The 23778-nt window shown below is 50.5% G+C and overlaps 1 protein-coding gene across 1 annotated transcript; it reads right to left on the bottom strand.

Moving 5' to 3' along the window:
• Positions 1-11349: 11349 nt before the first annotated feature.
• SERPINE1 (serpin family E member 1) lies at positions 11350-17355 on the bottom strand. Its single transcript, XM_045541490.1, has 9 exons — positions 17183-17355; positions 16304-16575; positions 15462-15695; positions 14729-14923; positions 13870-14068; positions 12652-12752; positions 12448-12534; positions 11850-11933; positions 11350-11524 (listed from the first exon to the last, which is right to left on the bottom strand). Exons 2-9 carry the CDS (start codon positions 16572-16574, stop codon positions 11487-11489), a joined length of 1209 nt encoding a protein of 402 aa, XP_045397446.1. The 5' UTR covers position 16575; positions 17183-17355; the 3' UTR covers positions 11350-11486.
• Positions 17356-23778: the final 6423 nt, after the last annotated feature.

The raw sequence follows: 23778 nt of genomic DNA, 5'->3' as shown, positions 1-23778 counted from the left end.
CGGCCCGCCCGGGCTGTGAGCTCCGCCGCGCTACGCACTGCGCAGGCGCCAACGCTGCAGGGCGCGCGGGCGGGGCAGGAGGCGGAGAAGCAGAAGCCATGGCAACCAGGTCCTTGACTTCAGCTTTGAGTAGCTCGGTCGTCATGGCAACAAGGATGTCTGGTGGGGGTTGGTTGGAGGATGGGGGAGGAAGACAATGAAGTTCTCGCGCTTTGGAGCCTTGGGGGGAAAAAGGCGGGAAAAGGGGTGCGAACTTGAACGATCAAGATGGGAGGATCCTTGAAGTTCTTGAAAAAGCAGGGAGCGCCAGTGGAAGGGGTGTGGGCAATTAAGAGGGACCAGGGTGGGAATTATGTGTAGCGGAGGAGGAATGACCTGGAAAACAGGAAAAAAAAGGGCAGTGGTGGGGCAGGCATGAGGAAAGTATAGAGCTCAGACTAAACATCTACTGAGAACCTGCTAGACACTACACTCTAATCTTGTTTTTTGGGGGGAGGAGGCGGGGAGTACAGAGTCTCGCTCTGCCGCCCAGGCTGGAGTGCAGTGGCACCATCATAGCTCACTGCAACCTCAAACTCCTGGACTCAAGCGATCTGGCTATTTTTTTCTATTTTTAGTAGAGATGGGGTCTCGTTCTTGCTCAGGCTGGTCTTGAACTCCTAGCCTGAAGCGATCCTCCCGCCTCGGCGTCCTAGAGTGCTAGGATTACAGGCTTGAGCCACCACACATGCCTGGCACTCTCATCATAAAGTAAGAGAAATGTGTAGGAAATGAGGGAGATGAGAAATACCAGAGAAAAGGAGGGGCTGATATAAAAGGGGTGTAAAGAAAAGAAAGAGAAACATGAATTAAGGCAAGAGGGGAAGAAATAAAGAGAATCTTAAAAGGTTAGTGTTAGTCAAAACTAGACTGAAAATCCAAACTAGATGAAATCCAAACCTAAATGTAAAGATAAGGAGGATGTAAATTGTAATATGAGCTGAGTGAATGTGTGTGTGTGTGTCCATGCAGTGGACTAAGGAGGTGTGGATACAAGCGGGAGAGAAAATCTTAAATTTTGTCATGCTGAAGACTTAATATCTATTTTGAGATATTTTTGGCAATGAATGATGCTGTTATTTTTGAGTAGCACATGAAGTAATTGTCGGTAAGGCCTTACCTGTCTCCACTCTATGTTCTTTTTTTTTTCTTTGTTCTTTGTTATGGAGGTAATATGCTCTAGTGGCAAGAGGGTGGGCCTAATTCACCTGGGATGGAATGTTGTCTCTAACTCTTACTAAGATGTACAGCCTCAGGCCAGTTACTTAACTGTCCATCTCCTCATTTTAAGAATGAGGACAGCAGTACGTATCTTCCAAGGTGGTTCTGAGGAGTAATATATAGAAAGTATCTAGGACACTTTAAACACTTGATAATGGTAGCTATTATTTCTCCTTCCCAACTTTTCCTTTTTTTTTTTTTACCTTTTCTTATTTTTCCTTTCATTTTTGTTTCTCTTTCTCTGCCTACACCTTAGGCTTGTGAATGGTATAGTCTAAAGTATATGATGTTACCAATGGGATATCTTACCAATGGCATAAATAGTTGGCTAAACTATCTTGGTGTTATTTACTAGGTCAAGAATATGATCAATAAAGCAAATTGTTAGAGTTAGAAAGGGTTTGTCATTATGCAGTGAAAAGAAGGAATAGAAGTGTGTAAAAAGGCAGAAGACAAAACAAATAAAAAGAAATATGCTAATAGGAAAGAAGAGAAGGTTGTGCATAAGGAAGTATTTAGCGGTGAGGTAAAGACATAAGGCAGAGACCCAGGCAACAGCCTGCGGGAATTTGGAAGCTCTAGAGATGTACACTCCTACACTCCTTGGAAAGCTGACACTTTCTAGAATTCCTTGTTTCGATGTGGTATGCCTAACAGCAGAAACGATAAGATTCATAAGAGAATTGTTAGAAATATGAGCTTTGCTCATGTAGAGTCATAGAATTCAAGTGGTTCAAAATAGTTAGAAGATGGTGGGCTGGATTTCTTCTTTGTTAGTGAGCGATGAAGGTGGAGAATCTATGAGTTAGTGGATCCAATACAGCTTGTACATGGAGATGAGTTTAGATTTGATTCAGTAGGCAGCTGGGAGTCATTATAGTTGTCCGAGCTGGTGAAGAACTTGGTGAAAACAGTGTTAAGAAAATAATCTTATAGTAATATGTGGGACAATTTGAAAGGACAACTGGAAGGCTCGAAGATCACCCAGGGAGCAGTTTTGGGAATCCAATCACAAGGATGAAACGGAGAGGGGCAAATCAGAGAGACCTCTAATGGGCCAATCAACTGAAGTTGATCATTCATCTAAGCAGAGAAGAAGGGAGAAGAATCAGAGATGAGCGTGGAAGATTAGAGGTGCCCTTTGTATTAATGTAAGTGGAAAAATGGAAGAGGCGAGATTCTCCTTCATAGGTAGGGATGGTGTTTGTTTTGTTCTATGAACCATGCTGATACCTCCTCACAGGATAGAGTTTGGATGTTTGTCCCCTGCAAATCTCATGTTGAAATTTGATCTCCGATGTTGGAGTTGGGGCCAGGCCGAGTGGGAGGTGCTTGGGTCATGGGGGCAGATCCCTCATGAATGGCTTGGCGCCCTCCTTGTGGTAATGACTGAGTTCTCTCTCATTAGTTCACGTGACAGCTGGTTGTTTAAAAGAGGGTGAGCATCCCTTCCTCTCTATCTTGCTCCTTCTCTTGCCATGTTACACCCCTGCTCACACCAGGTGACATGCCTGCTCCCCCTTTGCCTTCCACCTTGATTGGACACTTCCTGAGGCCCTCACCAGAAGCAGATGTTGGTGCCACACTTCTTGTACAGTTTGCAGAACCATGGACCAAATAAACCTCTTTTCTTTATAAATTACCCAATCTCAGGTATTCCTTTATGCCAACACAAAACAGACTAATGCCCCATGCTGCCATGCTGCGGTTGTAGAGGTGGTTCCTGCGGTGGCTGAGTGAGTGCCCTCCCCCCCCCCCCCCCCCCCGAGGCTTCTGAATCCTTTCAGCCCTGTAAGTTGATGATCCTCGTTCTTCCTTCATGTGATGCTCTTCGCACCCACTTTTGGCCCATTCTTTAACTGGTCTCTTAGTCTATTTGTGCTGCTAGAACAAAATACCTTAGATTGGGTAATTTATAAACAACAGAAATTTATTTCTCACAATCCTGGAGGCTGGGAAGTCCAAGATCAAGGTGCCAGCAGGTTTGGTATATGGTGACGGCCATTCTCTGCTTCCAAGATGGCACCTTGCTGCCATGTCCTCTGGAGGAGACAAATACTGTGTCCTCACATGGTGGGAGGGACAGAAGGGGTGAAAAAAGTGGGGAACTCCGTCTGTCAAGCCCTTTTATAAGGGTACCTAATCACTTCCTAAAGGCCATACCCCTTAGTACTGTTGCATTGTGGGTTAAGTTTCACATGAATTTTGGAGGGGACACTATGGTTCAAGCCATAGCAGTAACTCATAGTTCTCTGATGGTGTCATTTGCAGTAATCTCTTTTTTAAAAATTTTTTCTTCTTTTTTTTTAATGAGCAATCATGTAGGACCTTATCATATGCTGCCCTTAATAGTCCTGAACATTTGAACACTTTCTGTGGTCGATGTCTGTCATTCTTTTTACCTCCTCTAAATCCCCTTCTTAGAGTATAGGGATCCTCCATACTCTAGGGGGAGACAGACCAACCTCCCAGTATGGCATTCAGATTTCCAGATATTGACTTTTGTAGCATTCTTTGTGGGCACAGCATGGACACATCTGCTGGGCTCTGCCCATCCGTGCAGCTGCCGAGACTTTGGTCCAGGAGGGATTGAGGTGGGTATGAGGTGATGGAGGGTAGATAAGACCCTAGCAAAGGGTCAGGGGGTCAAGTTCCTAGGGCAGCAGGGGAGTGGTGCCAATGGCAGTGTCCTGCATCCCGAGGGCGGTCAGGGGCACAGGTGTGATGTGGGACATTGTTCCTAGTGTGAGACCTCCCTCCATCCCTGGTTCTCTGGCTGTCCTGGTGGTTCCCTGAGCTCCCCAGTTTCCTTTTATGCTTCAGTTAGCCAGAGTTGGCTTCTGTTGCTTGTAACTGAGAATTCTGCCTGGCGAACCACGTTATCATGGCATATTGTCCACTGGCTGCATATGTGTCTGCCTTGTCTCTTCCCCGGGTTGTAAGCTCCTGTAGGATGGTGTCATCTACACCTGTCATGTCTTCCTGGCACCCAGAACAGTGCTTGTTGGTTAGCTTCAATTATGATCTGTATAAATGGTTACAAGTACAGACATTTACATCTTATTTCTTATCCAACATATGCCCAATTCTATTTTCATATTTAATATTATGCCTTTTATATCTATTATTCCTGCTACGATAAAACTGTCTTCTTTTGCTGTTTCTGTTGTGCTTAGTGCAGTGCCTGACATACAGCAGGTACTCAGTATTTGTTGAATAACTGTATACTGGATCTCTCATTGCAAATTCCATTGTCATCCTAAACTTCGCTTGCCAAAAATGAGTTACCTCTTCCTTCCGTTTTCCCCAGAAACCATCTCATCTCTTGCTTTCCTGTTGTCGTTGACATTGCTGTCTTTTTCTAGATTTGCAGGCTGTAAGACTGGGACATAAAGAGTAACAGAAAAGTGTGGCTTATTTAAGGGACTCAGGGAAGACTTGCCCGACCAGATTAGGAGAAAGCAATGGGAGACTGGCTGGGTTCTCAGAGGAGGGAGCGAGCAGTCTGAAATCAACCTGGCGACTTGGGACTTCACTTTCATGTGTGTCCCTTGAACCTGCCTTGCTGTAATTTTTCCTTTGTGATTTTGTTCATGCTGTTTTCTGGAATGCCCTACCATTCCTTCCCTACAGACCCAAATCCATCTTATTTATCCTCGAGCAGCTGCTCCTCTGATGAGCCTTTTACATTCTGGTCCAGGCTGTGGCGACCATTTCTACAATGTTCCTTTCAATTTTTTCTTTTTTTGTTTGAGACAGAGTCTCGCTCTGTTGCCCAGGCTAGAGTGCCATGGCATCAGCCTAGCTCACAGCAACCTCAGACTCCTGGGCTCAAGCGATCCTCCTGCCTCAGCTTCCTGAGTAGCTGGGACTACAGGCATGTACCACCATGCCTGGCTAATTTTTTTCTGTATATTTTTAGTTGTCCATATAATTTCTTTCTATTTTTAGTAGAGACGGGGTCTCGCTCTTGCTCAGGCTGGTCTCGAACTCCTGAGCTCAAACAATCCACCCGCCTCGGCCTCCCAGAGTGCTAGGATTACAGGCGTGAGCCACCGCGCCCGGCCCCAATTTTTAAAAAAATTATTTTATTTTTTGAGACAGAGTCTCGCTCTATTGGCCTGGCTAGAATGCAGTAGTATCACCATACCTCACTGCAGCCTCAAACTCCTGGGCTCAAGCGATCCTCCTGCCTCGGCCTCCTGAGTAGCTAGGATTATAGGCACACACCACCACGCCCAGCTAGTTTTTCTATTAATATTTTTTGTAGAGACAGGATCTCACTATATTGCCCAAGCTAGTATTGAACTCCTGGATTTAAGCAATTCTCCTGCCTTGGCTTCGCAAAGTGCTAGGATTACAGGCATTACCCACCACTCCTGGCCCCTTTCAATTATTTTTGCAGGGACTTGCATAGCTTTTCATTCAGCTTTTTGGTGTCAGTTCTTCTTAGTTACCTGATATTTAGGGCATCCCTTATACTTTTTTGTTAATGTTTCACAGTACTCAGTACAAAGTTAGGCTTTTAAATAAATGCTTGTTAAATTGGAATGGAATTCCAACTTGGCAAGATTTTGGTTGAAGCCACAGCTGCTTTGCTTCAGAGAGCGTTCCATTGGAGTCAAAGCGACATCTGGTGGCTAGGGGATCAATGACTCTGTTTAGGACGCGGCTGTCGGGCTGGTGAGGCGGCCCTTGGAAATGCGGAAGGTGCAGGTAACTGGCACGGGAAGGCAGCACCTTTGGCCTGACCATGTCTGAGCCCTTCTTGGTGTTCAGGGAGACTTGTTCCTGCTCACATATGCCGGAGAGAAAGGCGCCACGGTGTAGTGCAGGGAGCAGAGGTGCCCAACTCCCTGGGGCTGTTGAGTAACAGTAACAATAGCAGCAGGTTTCCTCGGAAGTGTTTGCTACTATTATTATGACACTTACTTGAGGAACTACCTAAAAAAATGCTTTGGAAAACAGATGATGTCTCCTTGACAAATTTCATGCCGATAGAATATTTTTTACCGTCGAGGGATTTGGAACACATGTGGGCAGATAATTCCACTGGGGGAGGTTTACAAGAAATCTGCAGCAGCGGTGGCTGGAAGCAGATCGTGTTAGTTTTTCATTTCTAAAGAAAGAGAGAAAGGAAGACAAACTTAGAACAGCTGAGGAAGGGGCCCCAGGCAAAGTCAAACAGAACGGGGAGGCTCACACAGGCGGTCTTTGTGCTCACAATATCTTCGAAAAGCAGACAGCGCTGGTAAATGGGGCATTTCCTGGAGCAAACTTCCTCTGTGGTGAGGGGCCTTTTGAAGAACTCTTTGCTCTTGCACCTTCTCAGCATGTATGGACAGGTTTTGAACTGGATACTGCAGAACTAGGGCTAACTTGTTCTGCTTTTTGAAGCATTTTGTGCAAAATGAGGCTTTTTAGGTTTCTAAGCAAATCTGTTACAGAGGGGTAGCTTGTCAGCCACTGGCCCCGGGCCTGGAATTGGTCATATTTCAGGGTATAAGGAGGTTGAAAAATATACCTTGGTCCCAGTGTCCCTGAATTCTTGGACTGTTGCCTTCATGACTCCAGCTACCCCATGAGCCCAAAGGGGTGCCTGTACAAGAAGAAGAGGCAGAAAGAGGAATACTTTAGTAACAGCTGAAATTTTGGCCACAAATCCCAGGGTAGAGTGATCTTGTGAACCTGATCAGGCCACATTCATGTTTGCAGCTCCGGGCTAAGCTAGCTAAAAAAAAAAAAAGCAGGCCAAGTGGTCTCTATTTTCTTTCTCTAGTTCTACAACCATATCTTGGTCCTACAAAGCTTGCCAGGTGCATAGTGAGAACAGGAGAGGAAAGATGAAAAACTCACTGAGGTTAAAAGAGCATCTCTCAGCTGGGAGTGGTGGCTCACGCCTGTAATCCTAGCACTCTGGGAGGCTGAGGCAGGAGGATCGCGTGAGCTCAGGAGTTTGAGACCAGCCTGAGCAAGAGTGAGACCCTGTCTCTACAAAAAATAGAAAAAAATTAGCCAAACAACTAAAAATAGAAAAAATTAGCCAGGCAGGGTGGCGCATGCCTGTAGTCCCAGCTACTCAGGAGGCTGAAGCAGGAGGATTGCCTGAGCCCAGGAGTTTGAGGTTGCTGTGAGCTAGGCTGACGCCATGGCACTCTAGCCCGGGCAACAGAGTGAGACTCTGTCTCAAAAAAAAAAAAAAAAAAAAACCAGAACTAAAAAAATAAAATAAAATAAAAAAAGAGCATCTCTCTCTCCAAAGCTGAGAGTGGCTTTAGTAAGTTACCCATTTCAAGCCTTTTGCCCTGGTTCCCACTGGCTTTCTAAGGAGAGAGGAAAATTCTTCCTTCTGAGCTTGCCTGGACTTTGGGCCCCTCTTACTACATTGGTGTCGTGAGAGAGGAGAAAGATTGAAGAAGCCAATCTAAAGAGAGGAATCTGTGAGGAGGGGGCATCCAACACTGTGTCCCCTTTGAGATGTCACGTTGGAGGCACCCAAGGATGCTCCTGGATTGACCCTCAGAGGGAACCAGGAATGGGAGGGGCAGACAGAAGGCCTTTTGTCCATGCCGAATGAGTAAGGAGTGAGTAAATGAATGAGTACCCTTTCTGGATTCACTCTCAAAAACACTATGACCAGAATTTGCTCCAAGGAAGTCTAACATCATCTTGGAGAAAAAGATAATGTGGAGGTTCTCTTAGTTCTATCTTTGTTCATGGCAGTGGGCTTATGTAAGAAAATTGTGTAGTCTTATTTAAGTTTGAGAAAAGGTAAGCTTCTAACCAGGCAAAATGATCACTTTCGATTGTTTTGTACCATTTGAAAATGTTTGTGTTACCAGAATCACACAATTTCAGGATTGGAAGGTTGCTAATAGAGACACTTAGTCCCATCCCTTGAAAGTTATCCTAGGAGAACATGAGCACTGGAATAGATGTGTAAGGATGGCATTGTTGGTAACAACACCACCAATGACAACAGCCATGAAACAACTGAAGTGTCCATCATCTGTGGTTAAGGAATTACAGTACATCTATATATGTAGCCGATAAAAAGAATTAGGGACAGATGTCTAGGATGGCTCATTAGGCAAATAAAGCAAACTGTAGAATTCTCTATATAGCTATGTATCTATATATAATAACTTTATTTGTGTGAAAGAAGAGTATTTTAAATATGCTTGTTGAATGCTTAGTAAAGTTCTAAAAGAACACCCAAGAAACTGGGGGCCTATTAGGTTTCTACTTTTACCGTTTTGAATGTTTGAAAGTCTTACCGTGAGCATTATTTTTCATAATTTAAAAAAGTCACTTCATCTTATACCCTGATCACTGAAGCATCCCCATCAAACGGTCATCTTGGCTGTCCTTGAATATTTTCAGTGATCGAGAACTCACTACCTCTTAACTACCAGACATTGTTTTGACAAAGAACCCCCAGACCATAATTAGTTTCTATTAAGAAATGAGCTAAGTGTCCAGAGAGCTGGCACTGTCAGTGCTATTTTAGGGTTCTGGAATTGTACAACACACAAATTTGACAGATAGTTATTGGTATTTTTTCAGGTTTTTATTTTTTGAAACAGAGTCTTGCTCTGTCACCCAGGCTAGAGTGCAGTGGCATCAGCATAGCTCACTGCAACCTCAAACTCCTAGACTCAAGGGATCTTCCTGCTTCAGCCCCCCAGCAACTGGGACTATAGGCACGTGCCATCACACCTGGCTAACTTTTCTATTTTCTATAGAGATGGGGTCTTGCTGTTGCCAGGTTAGTCTTGAACTCCTGGCCTCAGCCAGTCCTCCCACCTGGGCCTCCCAAAGTGCTGGGATTACAGGCATAAGCTACTTCTGCCCAGCCTATTTTTTCAGTTTAAACACTAATTTTGGAACATATGAACAGAAACTAATTGAGGAAAGTGTGTCCTGTGCCAGGAGCCTTTAAGATACTGGAGGATGAGAATAAAAGACTTTTCAGGATGCCGTATTTGGAAGGATAGTAAGAATATATATCACAGAAGAGTCTTGTTTTTAAGGAAGCTGGTATTTAGATTGGATTGGGAAGGTAAGGCACACCCACAAAGTTAAAGAGCAGACATGAATGCAGGTACTGTCACAGACCAGGGAAAAGAAAAACTGGTAAGTGTCAAGCTGAGAGTGATGACGTTGGCTGGATGCGTGGGGACACCTTAGGTGGAGGAAATGGAACTTGATCTGGGTTTGGAGAAATGGGGAGTGGGGGTAGGTGGAGGGTATTTGGTGGTGGGAGGAAATGGCATGAACAGAGTTGGGAGTCCACAGGGACAGTGACCATGAGCAAGCCCGACTGAGTGGGGGCATAGTGGTTGGGGGATCCCTTTTTCCTTTGTGAGGGTGATGCTTGGGGGAGAATCAGCACCTCCCCCAACCCCCGCACATGTCTGTGGGGCTTTGTGGCAGAGCCATGGTGACCAGTCTTGTGGACTGACCCCTGGCAGGCGCCTGTGGGTGTAGGTTTCACAAAGGTCCCTTTCACCCGAGAGGTCAACAAACCAACAATATTTTGATTTCTTGTACTGGAAGAAAAAGGCAGGGACTGTTTTGGCATATTCTTTGTATTTATTTATTTTATTATTTTTAAAGTCATTTTTACCTGTTTATATATCAAAAGTGAAAAAGCATATAATTCAACACAATTTTAAAGAGCATTTGACCCTACCCTCTGTGGGTACTGTGTGTGGCCATCACTGTCCAGTGCATAATCAAAAAAGAAAAAAAAAAAACAAAGTATGAGGATTTTTCAGTGAAGGGCATCGTGCATTAGACTTCTATTAGAGTACATTCATTTCGGATCTATGTGCAATTCTTCAATAAATTAATCTTTGTGCCATACCCTCTAGCTAGTAGCTTTTCAAAAAGATTATCTAAGTAAGGTAGCTGAATCTGAGCTTTCTGTCTCTTTCACCCCACCCCCCCTCACGTGTCCACTGCTCACACACAGCAGCCGGAAATGACACATTGAAGTGAGTCACCAATGCAGTTGTGAGTCACCCTGTAATTGGGGAAAGTTCTGTCCTGGTAGGTCGTGCAGCCCCTTGAATTTCTGTTGCTAAATATATTGAAAAAGTTGGAAGCCACTCTGTCCTCACTCCAGTGTCTCTCACCCACCCCATCCTTTTGGTCCCTAAAGCAGGCTGAAGTTGGCTCCCCTGGGCAGGGGCCCGGATCCATCAAGCGGAGAAAGGCCAGGCAGCCACAAGGTGGCAGTGTGGGCCCCATCACGCTTGACGCCCGGAGGGGTACGACAGTCAAGTGGCCAAGACTCCTGAGATGCAATGACACAGACCACAAAGGAACAACACTATGAGCAAGTTTAAATAATGGCGTTTCCCCCCCTTAATAGTCCTCTTTCTCTCTAACAAGCACACAAGGACAAGGACGTGATAAATATTTGGGCACAGCCCTGGCATCCCACCCTCCCCGCCGCGAGACTGGGGGCGAGGAGCCAGGCACACATCTGACCTTTCTTCCTCTATTCCTGTAAAAGAAACGGAAGCACAAACCTGCTCCTATGAGTAAACAAGTCACCTACACTCCAAAGTAACGGATGTACACTGTTTCTGGGGAGGGGAAGGGCCAGGCCCGGAGGTCTCGGCGCTGAGGGGCGGGCCCTGTGCCAGCCCGCGGTGCTCTGCGCTCGGGACAGGTGGTCAGTGCCAGAACGCACCTTGAGATGAAAGGGTGTTTCTTCTAGTGGCCGCCTTTGGCCTGTCGCCAGCCTCCTCGGCAGTGGCAGGCAGTGCAAGAGTGACGGCGACGTGACTGGAACACAGATCACTTCTACCAAGCGCACAAAGGCCCCTGTGAGCCGTGTGGCTCCCTCCTGCCAGGGCCCAGCGGGAACCTGGTCTGGAGACCTGAGTGGGCAGAGAGACGGGTGCAGGCAGCTGCGCAGATGGTTCTGTGGGTGTTACGGTCTGGTTTGGCGACATGCAGGGCCTTGCGCTTCAGACCCCTCTCCCGGGGTCCCCATTAGAGACTGGGGAGTTTGACCTGAAGGGCCTCTTTCCAACTCCTGGGAGAGGCTGAGGTCTAGGAGACAGAGTTGAAAGATTTACCATTTTCCAAAATGGCAAATGTCTTCTATTTCTCCAGAAAGAGTCAGTAAAACTAAAATTCTTTTCTTCCTACTTTCTTCTTTTCTGATACATTTCCAGTGTTGTTCCAGAGGAAGGCTTCTTTGCCCACGGTCAGGGTTCCATCACTTGGCCCATGAAAAGGACTGCTCCTGAGGGTGGGAGAATGGTGGATTGAGAGTTGGAAGGGACAGGACAGCTCCCCGGGCTCAACGTGGATGGAGGCACTGAGATTTGAGAAGATGGGAACTGTCTGCAGACGCCCCGCTGCCTAAGTGACGGAGCTGGGACTGCGGTCCTGGCGATGCCTGTCTGGGAGGGAGGACGCCTCCTCTGGGGAGAAGCAGCAGGACAGGGCTGCAGATTCTCACCCAGGGTCCTCGAAGGGCTAGAGGGGTGTCTATGTCTGTCTACACTGGTGCCCGAGACTAGGGGGATGGCTGGGAGGACGGGGAATGTGGTGGATTCCAGGCTCACCTGTGGGGTTGTGCCGAACCACAAAGAGGAAGGGTCTGTCCATGATGATCTCCAGGGGGGCCATCCGGGCTGAGACTACAATGGCTGGAAGAGAAGGGACAACGTCTTAGAACAGAGGGACGTTGGCACTGGTGCCTGGATTGATCCTAAGTGACCAGGGGACACTAGCCTTCCATCTGATGGCAGTGCTGGGAGGTGATTTTTAGGAGGCTGGTTTGTTCTTCTGAATACAAACCTTAAAAGTTTAGGGACATCCTCTGATACCTGGTTTCCTCCAGGACTTTGGTAGAGATGGATCGGCTATTCGCTCACAAACATACATCTATCTAAATCCTTTTAGGACAAGTTTCTTAAGTTTACTACCCACTGTGGGGACAGCTCGGGCTTTCCTTTGGGAGGTCTTTTCACCTTCAGGGCCTTCAGAAGCCATCAGGTGAGGGAACCGGGACCCAGGGAGAGAGGCCCATGCAGAGCAGGGCCACAGGGCCCATTCTGGGTTCGCAGACTAGTTATCCTGAGGGCGACTGAGGCACCAGGCAGCGGCCCCCCCTGAAGCCTTGGGCTGAGACTCGCGGAGCCTCACCTGGCCCAGACTCACCTGTGGAGGAGGATGCTACCGTGCCACTCTCGTTCACCTCAATCTTCACTTTCTGCAGTGCCTGCGAGACGTGCAGAGGCTCTTGCACTGAAACAGAGGTGGACACAAGGGCGGATCAGCCACCACTCAGGGAGAGGGGCCTTTGTCCTCTTCGGGGCCGCACAGTCCACTGGGATAAGAGCATGAGAGGGAAAATCCTCTCACCTGAAAGACTTGAGAAGTCTGCCTGGCCCGGGCTGAACATGTCGGTCATCCCCAAGTTCTCCAAGGGCCTCCTGAGGTCAACTTCACTCTCCAGGGAGAACCTGTGGACAGCAGCAGGAGACAGCTCGAGCTCGTGTCCCCTCTGGCTTGCAGTCCCTGCCTCGCTCTTTCCCCTACCAGGTGTCCCCAGGGGCAGATGGACAGAAGAGGAATGGATGAGCAAGTTGAAGAAGGAGGCCTGTTTTTTTTTCAACTCTGTTTGCAAAGTCTCTCTCCTTGCTGGAGATTTCTAATATTCATGATTATTCTTCTGCAATCTCCCCACCCCCTCGAACTTATGACTAATTACTTTCCTCAAATAAGGCAGTAGTTTCAGCATAATTTTATTCAGTCTAGCTGGGGGGCCAAGGGCAAATTCTTCTGCAAGGATGTTTGAGCAAAAATCTGGTCTGTCGATGGTGTTTCTGAGAGCTAAGCCTGAAGAGCATTCAAGCAGTGAGGCTTTGGGGCACTCTGCTTCTCACCAGGGCACAGCTAATTACCTCGATTTTTATGAGCCAGAGAGAGTGTGAATGCAAGTGAGAGCACGCACCAGCTAACAACTAAATTCTCCTCTTTCTCCAAGCCTGGCATTATAGCATCTGGAAATTCAGCATAGGCATGGTGGGAGGCTTCCCTGTAATTCTGGAATTACCCAGCCTCAGCCTTCTCTACTCCGTTTGCTTCTGCAGAAACATTTTATTATAAAAATCTGCTCTGTCAAAACCCCAGCTAGAAGCTGTGGTTTGAGCTGCCCCATCTGCAGAAGTGATTCCTTTCGTTTGCGTTGTTTGGATGCTGACTTAGGGGGTGGGGGTGGGAGTGCTGGCGTCACAAGTGGATGTGGACTGATTGAGCCCCCCCACCTCCATTCTTTCCCTGGCTCTCCCATTGGCTGCCTGTTACTGGGTACTCTGGGGGTGGTCTGTGTGTGGCCATGGTCTAGAAAGGCTCTCCCCTGCTCTCCAGCAGAAACAGGAAGAGGGATGATTGGAGGAGTCATAATCAAACCCAGGCCGGAGTGTTTCCTATCAGCCTCCCACGCACCCACGTCCCTGCCCTTCGAGCATCACAGAGCTGGGAAATTCAACATGGGGGCGGAGATTTCAGGAAGCCAGGAGAGAGGGAGAGAGCAGGGACTGGGGCATTGGCGAGTGTGGCAGGAGCAGGGGGGCTTACTTGGGCAGAACCAGGAGGCGGGGCAGTCTGGTCATGTTGCCTTTCCACTGGCTGATGAGCTGGGCATCCAGGATGTTGATGAGGGCAGAGAGGGGCACCTCTTTCTCATAGGGAGCAGCAATGAACATGCTGAGGGTGTCCCCATGGTAGGGCAACTCCAGGATGTCGTAGTAATGGCCGTCAGGGGTGCTGAACTCCGCTGTGAAGACACCAAGATGGCGCATTGGAAATGGCTCTGGCTCTCCTTGGCTCCAACCCAGCACTGGTTTTCACCTAGTTCTCCTGTCTACTCACTCTTTTGGGAAGCCAAGCTCTCCATCCTGGCTTTTCGGGTTCCCCCACCCATTGCTCCCCTATTCAGTGATTTCATTTCCATTTCCCATCTCTCCTGCCAATTCAGCGTCTTCTGGTTTCTCTGTCTCCTTGGGCCTTCCTCACGTTCACTCCCCTCTCTCCCACTCCCAGCCAGCCACCAGTTCATTCCAATCCCCATCCTCTTAACCTCACCCTTGACATGGCCCTCTCCAGCAGGATTGCTGGCCCCAGGCAATCACAGGAGAACTACTTGAAGATGAGAGACAGGAGTCAAGTGGGCCAGCCTGGGCCTGAGGGAGTTTCTGGATTTTAGCTTCCTCTTGCATGAGATAAAGCTCCTTTCTTCTGTCCCTGCACCCCTGTGTCTCCCCCTTGGAAAACCTTTGTCAAAGCCCAGGTATATTCTAGGGTTACTCCTGCCTTAGAGGAGAACATTCCCTGTGGTCTTCCTCCCTCAGAGGGTGACACTTTGGACGTTGCTTGGGAGACCCCAGGATGAAATGCAGCTGTCGTGGGTGGTGGGGAAGGGGGCTCTTGCACTTACTGTAGTTGAACTTGTTCATCTGAGTCATCATGGGCACAGACACGGTGCTGCCGTCGGACTTGTGGAAGAGGCGCTGGTGGGTGCCCTTGGTGGGGAAGGGCGTCTTCCAGTGGCCGTTGAAGTAGAGGGCGTTCACCAGCGCCAGGCGCGTCAGCTGGTCCACGGTCCCTTCCCCAAGTAAGTTGCTGATCATACCTGTGGGAAAGCCATTGATCAGGAAATCAGATACTTTTAAAGCCTTTCAGCTGGTTCCCTTCAGCTCCTAGTCCCCAAATGGATGCGTGTTGAAAGGATCCCGTCAAAGAGCAGGAGGGGGTTTAAATGAACTGGTATAGCTGCTTTCAACCTGTTCTACCTTCCCGAGAGGCACAGAAAGTCTTCCAGCTCACTGCACTTTCTCTGTCCTGGGATCCTGTCCAAGATCGGAGCTGGAGACTTAACCCCCTCCCCTACCCATGTCGCCCCCGCCCTGCAGTCCTGAAGGCTCTTGTGTGTCCCTTGTCCTGGTTATTACTGTTCTTACTAAATTTCACAACACTTTTTAAGGATACCTGCAGAGTTAGCTCATGAGGAAGCCTGATTGTGACAAAAAATACTAGCTATTAGGCTTTGGTTCTTAAAACATTTGGCCGTCTGTCTGCAGGGAGGAGAGGGGAGAGCTTAGGCTATGTGGATTTCCAAATACCCTTTCTCCTTGGGCCCTTGGGCCGGGCTTCCTTCCCCTTCCACTCACCTTTCGTGTGTGTCTTCACCCAGTCATTGATGATGACTCTGGCTCTGTCCCCCTCTGAGTAGTCCACCTGCTTGACCGTGGTCCGGAACAGCCTGAAGAAGTGGGACATGAAGCCCTTGACGAGCTTCAGATCCCGCTGGACAAAGATGGCGTCGGTGGTACTGATCTCATCCTTGTTCCAGGGCCCCAGGAGCTCCTTGCGCAGTTGGCGGAGGGCAGGGGCCACCCCCTTCTCTGTACCAAGGAGAGAAGGAAAGGACACATTAGGCCCATGTCGAGCCCAGGTCTCCTCGCCGGGCCGACTTCCCCCATGACAGGCCCGACCCTGCCCGCGTGGATGCGGCTCTGCTGCTCTTCCAGGGCTCTCTGGAGGGAGATTTCATTCCAAACCTTAATCTCTTTTCTGCTTCTCCATCCTTTCCTCAAAAGTCTTGGGTCCTAACTCTTTCTTTGGGTTGGAATATTTTTCTCTCCTTGAATTATGAACCCTAACTTTTTTGGTATGGTAATGACGATGCTAAGCATTTTGTGTGCATAATTTAATCTTTGCAGCAGCCCTATGTGGTAGGTATTTTCATTATCCCCATTTTGTAGATGAGGAAACTGAGGCTCACAGGGGTTAAGGTCACACAGTTAACAAGTGGTAAATCCACGGGCCTGCACACCCTTGGCGGGTGAGGGGCCAAGGGACACAGGGTGTGGTGGGAAGAAGATGGGGTGGACCCCGGAGCACAGCTGCACATGGGTTGACTTGGCTAGCCCAGAGTCAGCCTTTCCTCCACTTCTGGTTGGTTCACCCCCTGTTCTGTGACTCCCGCCTCCCTGTCTGCCCCACCTCTCACCCTCAATGTCGAATCCCATTGCCGATTGGATCTGCTGCCGGGTTTTTCCTCCTGTTGGCAGCTGCATCATGGCCAGCACCGAGGCCACCCCATAGGGTGAGAAAATCACATTGCGATCCTTGGAGTCCTGTGCCACCTTCTGAAACACCTTCACCCCAAAGTCTGTGGCCAGGTGGGCCGCCTGGGACTCGAGTTGGTACAGGGCAGACCCTTCACCAAAGACGAGGGCCAGGCCCAGGGTGAGGCAGGCGAGGGCTGGAGACATCTGCATCCTGGAGCAAGAGGAAAAGCAGCTGATGAAGGAATTGTTCTGGAAGAGTGGCAAGTGGGGAGGGCAGGTGGGATCCCAGTCATTGGCCAGGATCTTCTTGTTTGCAGCTGGCAGGTTGCATTTGAACACAAGAGCACGATACATTTAGGAGACCACGATCAATATGTTTAGACTCAGCCCTTCCCACTCCGTCTCGGACTGAGTGTTACCAGCTGTCAGCCCAAGGGAGTCCTAGGCCCATTTTCACCTGTGGGAATCTTGGAAACAGCTCCAGTGTATGTCCCTTCCCCTCCAAGGGGCAGAAAGGCTAAGTTATAATGACACTCCTGACTGGCACAATGCTTTTTAGTTCTCTATAATGCTTTCCCAACGCCCGTTTCATTCAAGTTAGCAGGCATGAGGTGGGGAAGTGGAGAGTCTAGATGGAGAGGGACAGAGAGTCCTTGTTTCTGGGTGCTGCCATTGTTGGTGGGGGGTGACCACCCTCCCTGCTCCCTGGTGCTCATTGACAGGGCAGGCTCAGCTCAAGGCTGCAGGTCTCTGGGGGGCCGTAGAGGGAGGAGATTCTGGGGAGGGGTAAGAGATAGAGGAGTTTGCTTTTTTCCTACCTGAAGTTCTCGAAGGTGCCTTGTGATTGGCGGTTTGTCCTGCTGCTGCTGCTGCCGCCGCTGCTGCTGCTGCTGCTGACTTGTGGCGGTTGGGTGGCTAGTGGAGGGGGCGTGGCTCTCTTTCTTGACAGCGCTCTTGGCCCTGCAGCCAGACACAGCTGTGCTTCTCCTGCAGCCGCTGCCTCCCTTTATACCAGATGTGGACAGGAAATAGATTAACTCATGCTCCAGCTCCACCCACTTTCTGGCCCTGGAAGTCTGTCTGAACAGCCGGCCAGGCCCCCTCGGCACCTCCCTCTCCAGGACTTGCTGAGGCGTGTGTGTGCGTGCTGCTCCGAGTGTGTACGTGTGTAAGAGGGCTCGGGAACAATTGTGCAAACCCCGATGGCCTTGGCCCCAGGACTTCCCTTGACTTTGCTGCCCATGTCCCACTCTCTCTTGATGTCCTGCCAGCTTGACCCCTGCGGTGCCAGATGGCCCCAAAGTGCCCAGTGTGCAGGATCACCCTCCCTAGTGCTCAGCTTGGAGAAGAACAGCTCGCGTTGGCCCCTTTTCCTTTGGAGAAATGGGTAAATGTGGAGTAACCGAAGAAGCTAAGGATCCTGCAGACGTTTTTCCACTAGTGCAGTCTGCCCCGTGCCCCGCCAACCTCCAGGAAAGCACACCCCTCCCTCCTCTTGGCCTTTGCCCAGCAGCCAGAGGGCATGCAGCGTGCCATGCCACGTGTTTGTCTGGGTTTTGTCTGTCTAGGACTCGGGCCCAACAGAGGACTCCCGGTCTTTCCCTCATCCCCGCCATGTGCCCGCCCTGCTGCCTCCGATGATGTGAGGCTGACTCCCCCCACATGTCCAGACTCTCTTGGTGCCCCGAGGGCTCCCTTTGTGTCAATAGCCCTGTCTGGCTGGGGTTTGAGGTGTGCTGGGTGGGGCGGTGGTGGCTGAAAGGGACCAGTGGTTACCAAGGTAAAGCCTTGGCAAGCACTTAGGAGTCCGATGCGTAAGTTTAATTTTTCTGAGCTGCTGCTGTGACTCGGGAGACCTTATTTATACCTTATCCTTTTCCTCCAGACCCAGACGCTTGGGGGGTGGAACTGCAGGAGGAGGGGTAGAAGCAGAGTGCCAATTCATAGGGGGTTTGGGGGATGTTTTAGGGCATGGAGGTAAGTGGAGGAAGAGTGGCCGGTGGATTCTATAGAGGGTGGAAATTGGCCAGTGATGGGTGAATGTGTAGGACCAGAGTAGCGCCTTTGGGGTCTTGGCAGGGTCAGATGCCCTTGGACATGTGGTCTGGACATTGTGGATGGAAGGGTCCTTCTGGGAGGCGAGTGTACACTTGACTTTGGGGTCCACACACTGTCCTGCTCTGTGTAGGGGTTCAGCTGGGTGTATCCATGGAGACGGCCGATAGCCGAGTCACAGGAAGTTTAAGTGGGTGGTAGTGTCGGGATATTTGTTTTGGATTTTTTCAGTAAACAGATACCAAGGGCAACCACAGCTGAACAGCTCTTCCATTTTTTCCTCCTCAGGCTTTGTTTTCTTGTTCCCAGGAATCAGGTGGAGATGGGGGGTGCCAGGGAAAGAAGGGGGAACCTCGGTTGGAAAGTTCAGCTCACAAACACTGTTTGAGAGAGCTGTTCCTGGGAACTGCCTCGTGTTTATGTCTTTTTCCTTTTCTTGGTTGTGGTTTGGAGGCCTTGAGAGCGCGGTTAGTGGCGAGGAAGGAGCAACTGCCCCTGACCTCTTGGATGGAGAAGACAGAAGTCCAGCCCCAAACCCAGCTCTTGCCCTCAGAAATGCCCCCAAGGCCTTGCGGGACACAGGGATCTGGGGGTCTGGGTTGGGAGTGCCATACGCCAAGGACCTAGAGGAGCTGTGGGTCTAGACACAGCTGAAAGTGGCCTCCCAGGTGCCTTCACCTGTCCAGCCGCTGTAGCCGTGCCGCCCCCTTCCTCGTCTGTCATTCCAGGGGCCGTTGTCCCACACCCCGCAAGGCCTCAGCTGTAAAAGCCCTCGCTGTTTTCTGCAGACAGCCTGGGCCTTGCGAGGGCAGTGACCAATGTCATCCCTGCTCAGGGACCTGGAGGATGATCCTGATGTGTTCCAGAAAAGACACTCTGCTCTCGGGCACAGGAGCGAGAGCTGTACATCTTGACTGGGGTCGGGGCTGGTGAGCATTTGACTTTGGAAACAGAAACAGCTGACTTACAAATGAATGGGTCTCTTCCCAAACTGGAGGGAATGTGTAGGCACATGGTAGGTGTGTCTTAGAAACTGAGGCAAAACCATACCTGGGTCCCCCCGAGTTTCTGATTTTCCCCTTGACTCTGAAGACCTGGGGCTGCCTCTGTGCTCTGAGACCCCAACTCGACCATGGTCCCTGCGCTCATCTTCTCACACGTGGCCTTGCTTCCTCCACCCTGCCTGCCCTCGGAGCCCAGGCCTCCCACACGCCGGGGCTCAGCCGCCTGCTGGCGGCGTGGGGTGGGGGGGTGCCGTTCCCCCGCAGACCTCCCTGAAACGCCCTTCTCAGAACCTCGCCTGACTCAGGGGGTGCTCATTTTCCCCTTTCCCCTGAACCCCACACAAACAGCCCTGACCCAGACCTCTCTTTCCAGGCTTAGCTCTTTTGTGAAAGATCAGAGGGACAGAGATCGAAAAGTCCCTGCTGTTGAAATAGGTGGATTTCTGATTTCCGGAGGGTCAGAGATAAGAGAGTGAGTTACAGGGCTGTGGATTTCTGGGGGAAAGTTTCGGTTCCAGCCAACTGGGAAAGATGTCTCCATCTGCCTCCAGCAGGTGTTGGTGACTAGACCAGACTCATACTTTCCGTGACTGTCCACCCCCAGCCCCAACCCCACCCCAGCCCCCACGGCGGAGCCTCAGCGCCATGATCTTCCCGTCACCCCTTTTCACCCCTGCCCCCTGCCCCGCTGCCTGATCTCTGCTTCCTCTTTGCTCTCCCTCCACATTCTCTTTCTCACTTTCCCTTTCTCTCCCGCAGCCTCCCTCTTCCTGGTTTCCTCCATCAACCTCCTGCCTCCTGGTCCACCCTGTCTCCTGTCCTCTGCTGTGCGGGTCTCTCCCCATTTCACACTCTCTCTTTTTCGATCTCTCTGACTCAATCCCTCTTTCCCTCCTATCTTCCAGAATCCCTTTTACAGTCAAATGCTCAGCTCCGGAACCTTCCTGTGGGGAAGGGAGTTACACAGCCTCCCTGGAATGTAGAGCCCGGCCTCCCAATTCTTGGTGATTTCACTGGGAGAGCTGGGGGTGGGAGAAGGCCGAGGTCCTGCTAACTCACAGCACTATTTCTGGCCTGGTCACTCTCCAAACAACACAACGCCAAAAATAGCCTGTGTTTGGGCTCGGCCATCTCTGCCCCTCTCTAGGAGTGAGCTGAGACAAGTACTGTGTGTCTCCACTGCTGTTCGTTTATGATCATGGCCCTCGGACTGCCAGACTCAGGGTGGCCTCGCCTGTCCAGGGCCCCCCACCGACTGGATGCCAGCCTGACGTCCCCTCCTCTGCCTGCAACCCTCTCTCCTTAAACTCCAGTAACGCCCAAACCTGTGCCACCCCGGCCCCCGCGTAGCTCTTGCTTGTCTGAGATTGGTTTTTTTCTTCCAATTATATCAAGAGTTTCAGAGCAAGGAGGGCTCTAAGAATCATTTAACCCAGTCCTTTTAACTGTGCTTAAGGCCACACAGTGACGGCACCATCAGTGGGAGAATAGTGGCCCCCAGTCAGGGATCTGACACTTTCTGACCATGTGGCTAGACAGAACTTAACCTTTCTGAGCCTCCGTTTCCTTTCTTTCTTTCTGTTTTAAACTGTGATTGAAAGATCATAGCCTCAGTTTCCTCGTTCGTAAAAGGCAGATAACAGTCCCCATCCTTCAGGACTGTGGTGAGGATGACATGCAGTATCGTCTGTCAAACATCCGGCACATTCTAGGCTCTCACTAAGTGGCAGCTGCTCTTGGTGGGCGGCAGAGGCAGGACAGGAACCCAGACAGTCCGAACTGTTAATTTTGTTGTAACGCAAGCTCCTCGGGGGAGGGATGTGTGACATCTGTTGACCTCTGTATTCTCAGTGTCAGGCATAGTGCTCAGTGTATAATAGGAGCTCAACAAATGTTGAATTAATGAATGAATAAGTCAACATATTGGTGGTAAGTAGAGAACAAAACCTTGAATGCAAGCAAAATATGAGCCTTCAATTTCAACTTGGGATGGCCAGCACATTTCATTACGTGTCCACTTTTACTTCTCTCAGCATTTTGTGGCGTGTGGGCACTAAATGCCTTGGAAGTGGACTGGCCGGTTACCCAGGAAGACAGCGGCCAGCCCCTGTCGTCCGTTTCAGACCAGATCCTCCCCCTTTCACTCTGGTCCTGACACACTCAGAGCAGATGGCTCTGCAGATTTTAGGTCCCAGGAAGACATTCCTCTCTGGGCTGCGGGGTCACGTGCAGACCCTGCTAACATCCCACAGGCATCCTGATCCCTCCAGCATGCTGGGGATGAGGGCACTTGTCTTATCAACAGGTGCAGATGGAGCTGAGCCTCACCTGCCCCTCCAGGCCGGGCCCCTTTGGCCCATTCTCTGCCATCCACGTGCCCCATCTCTTGTCAATTTCCTATGACGCCCTTTGACACTTCAGTGGCTTTAGTACATTTTGCACACTCCTTTATCATTAATGTTCTTAAGCTTCTGTGGCCATCGAAGTGTCTTATTGCCCTTGTTTCCTGAGGGCATGGGTGCTGGGTGTTGGGCTGCAAGGAGCACGAATGTTCTCACAGCCATCAGGCAAGGAGGAGCCTCCTGGGACCCAGGGGCAGTTCAAAGGGCAGGGCATGGTGGAGCACAGGTTCCTGGGGTAGATGTGACATGGGGCCGATGGCGTTGGCCAGATGATGGTGCCGGCCCCCAGGGCAGCTCCAGGCCACTGTGGCCTGATTCCAGCCCTCCAGCCACTTCTCTTTCCCCACATCTCTGGCCTGTGAGTCTGATTCACTTTCACTCATCTTTACCAGAACACGTTCCTCATTCTCCGCATTCCTGGGTCTCCCTTTATGTGTCCCTCTGGACACCTCCTGCTTTCTTTTGCACGGGGCTGTCCGGTGGGTCTTGACTTCCCCCAAATAGCCAAAGATTCACTGACAAGCAGTGCTTGACACAGAGAAATGTAAACTCCCTCCCCCAAAGAAATGTCCACAATTACTGGGGCAGAGGATCGATGTGTGTGAAATAACGAGATAAAAACATGAAATTTTCTGGATGCCAAACTGTAAAAGTCAGGGAGAGCTGGGCATCGGTGTGGGCTCGAATATGGAGAGAGGGCTTCCTGGAGGAGGTGAGGCGGTGCTGGGGTTTGAGGCAGGGGCAGGATGGCCTTGGCAGGGGGCAATGTGGATGGGGTGGGCCCGGGAGGCACAAAGCCCCGTAGGGAGGGCAGAACCCATTGCCTCCTCTCGCCACGTGTCCTCTCCTCCAGGGAGCCATCTGCCCGATTCCTTCTTGCTCTCTATGTGAGTTTCATGTTGTAGGTCTCTGGTGTTTCTGCGTCTTCCTATTTCCTGGAAATAGATGTTCTTATTCTAGTCTAGATCATGGTCTGGACATGGCTATTTTACTGAGTTCCCTTGGAGCTTGGCAGACATCCAGACTGATGGTGACCCCAGGTCAGTGGGGGCCTGGGCGGGGTGGAGGTCCCAGGACGATGCAGTCTGCATGATACAGTGCAGAAGGAATTTGCCCCGGGGCGCCAGGGACACCAGAGTCACCATTCCTTTCCCCTCAGCTTCCTCGCTCTAGCGTGTCTTCATCTGAGTCACCCTGGGCCCCCTCTGCTGTCCTCGCCATTGTAGTGCAGCTGGGCTGCTGGCTGGCTTGCATCTGCCTGGGCCTGGAGCCCTTCCCGAGCCCTCATGTATTAATAGTTTCTCGGCTGTAAGTGCTGGGAGAGCAGTGTGACATGTGACACGTGAAAGGGAGGGAGCAGGGACCTGGCGTGGGAGCCACGGGGTGGCTGCCTCCCCTCTTCCTCTGACACCAGCTAGAGCCTGGAGCAGCATCTTAGCATCTTTCCTGGGGTGGGTTTCATGGGACCTTCAGAGATGCACGGGGTGAACACTGTCCTTGCCCTCAGGGGCTTGCACTGTAGCTGCGTCCTGTCCCGAGCAGCACCCTCCACCGCTGTGCCGCCGCACGTCACGTGGAAGGACCTTCCCGCCTCTGCCCACACCGGCTTCCTTCTCCTGCATTTTCTGTGCCCGCTGTCCTGTCCAGAGCACCCAAATCCTCCTTGCCCCTGTCCCCACCACCTGCTGGCAGCATCATCCTTGCTGCCTGCTTTTCCTGACTTCAGGTGGCCCGCCCTGATTAGGAAAGGCAGCACCAGGAGACCCCCGCCACCACGAGATGACCCTCCCCTCCCACTCTGCAGTCAGTCCAACCTGCCGACTGGACCTGCTGCGCTTGGTGTGGGCACGGGATTCTCTGTGTCCTAGTGATCTGGGTGGTCACAAGCAAGTCATCTACCTCCTGCAGCCTCAGTCCCAGACATTTAGGGCTCAGCAAGATGCTTCCTGGAGA

This window comes from Lemur catta, chromosome 2 (assembly GCF_020740605.2).
Source record: "Lemur catta isolate mLemCat1 chromosome 2, mLemCat1.pri, whole genome shotgun sequence".
In the NCBI taxonomy this organism is placed as follows: Eukaryota; Metazoa; Chordata; class Mammalia; order Primates; family Lemuridae; genus Lemur; species Lemur catta.
The sequence above is the reverse complement of the archived record's forward strand: the minus strand, read 5'-3'. Positions and strand labels throughout refer to the sequence as shown.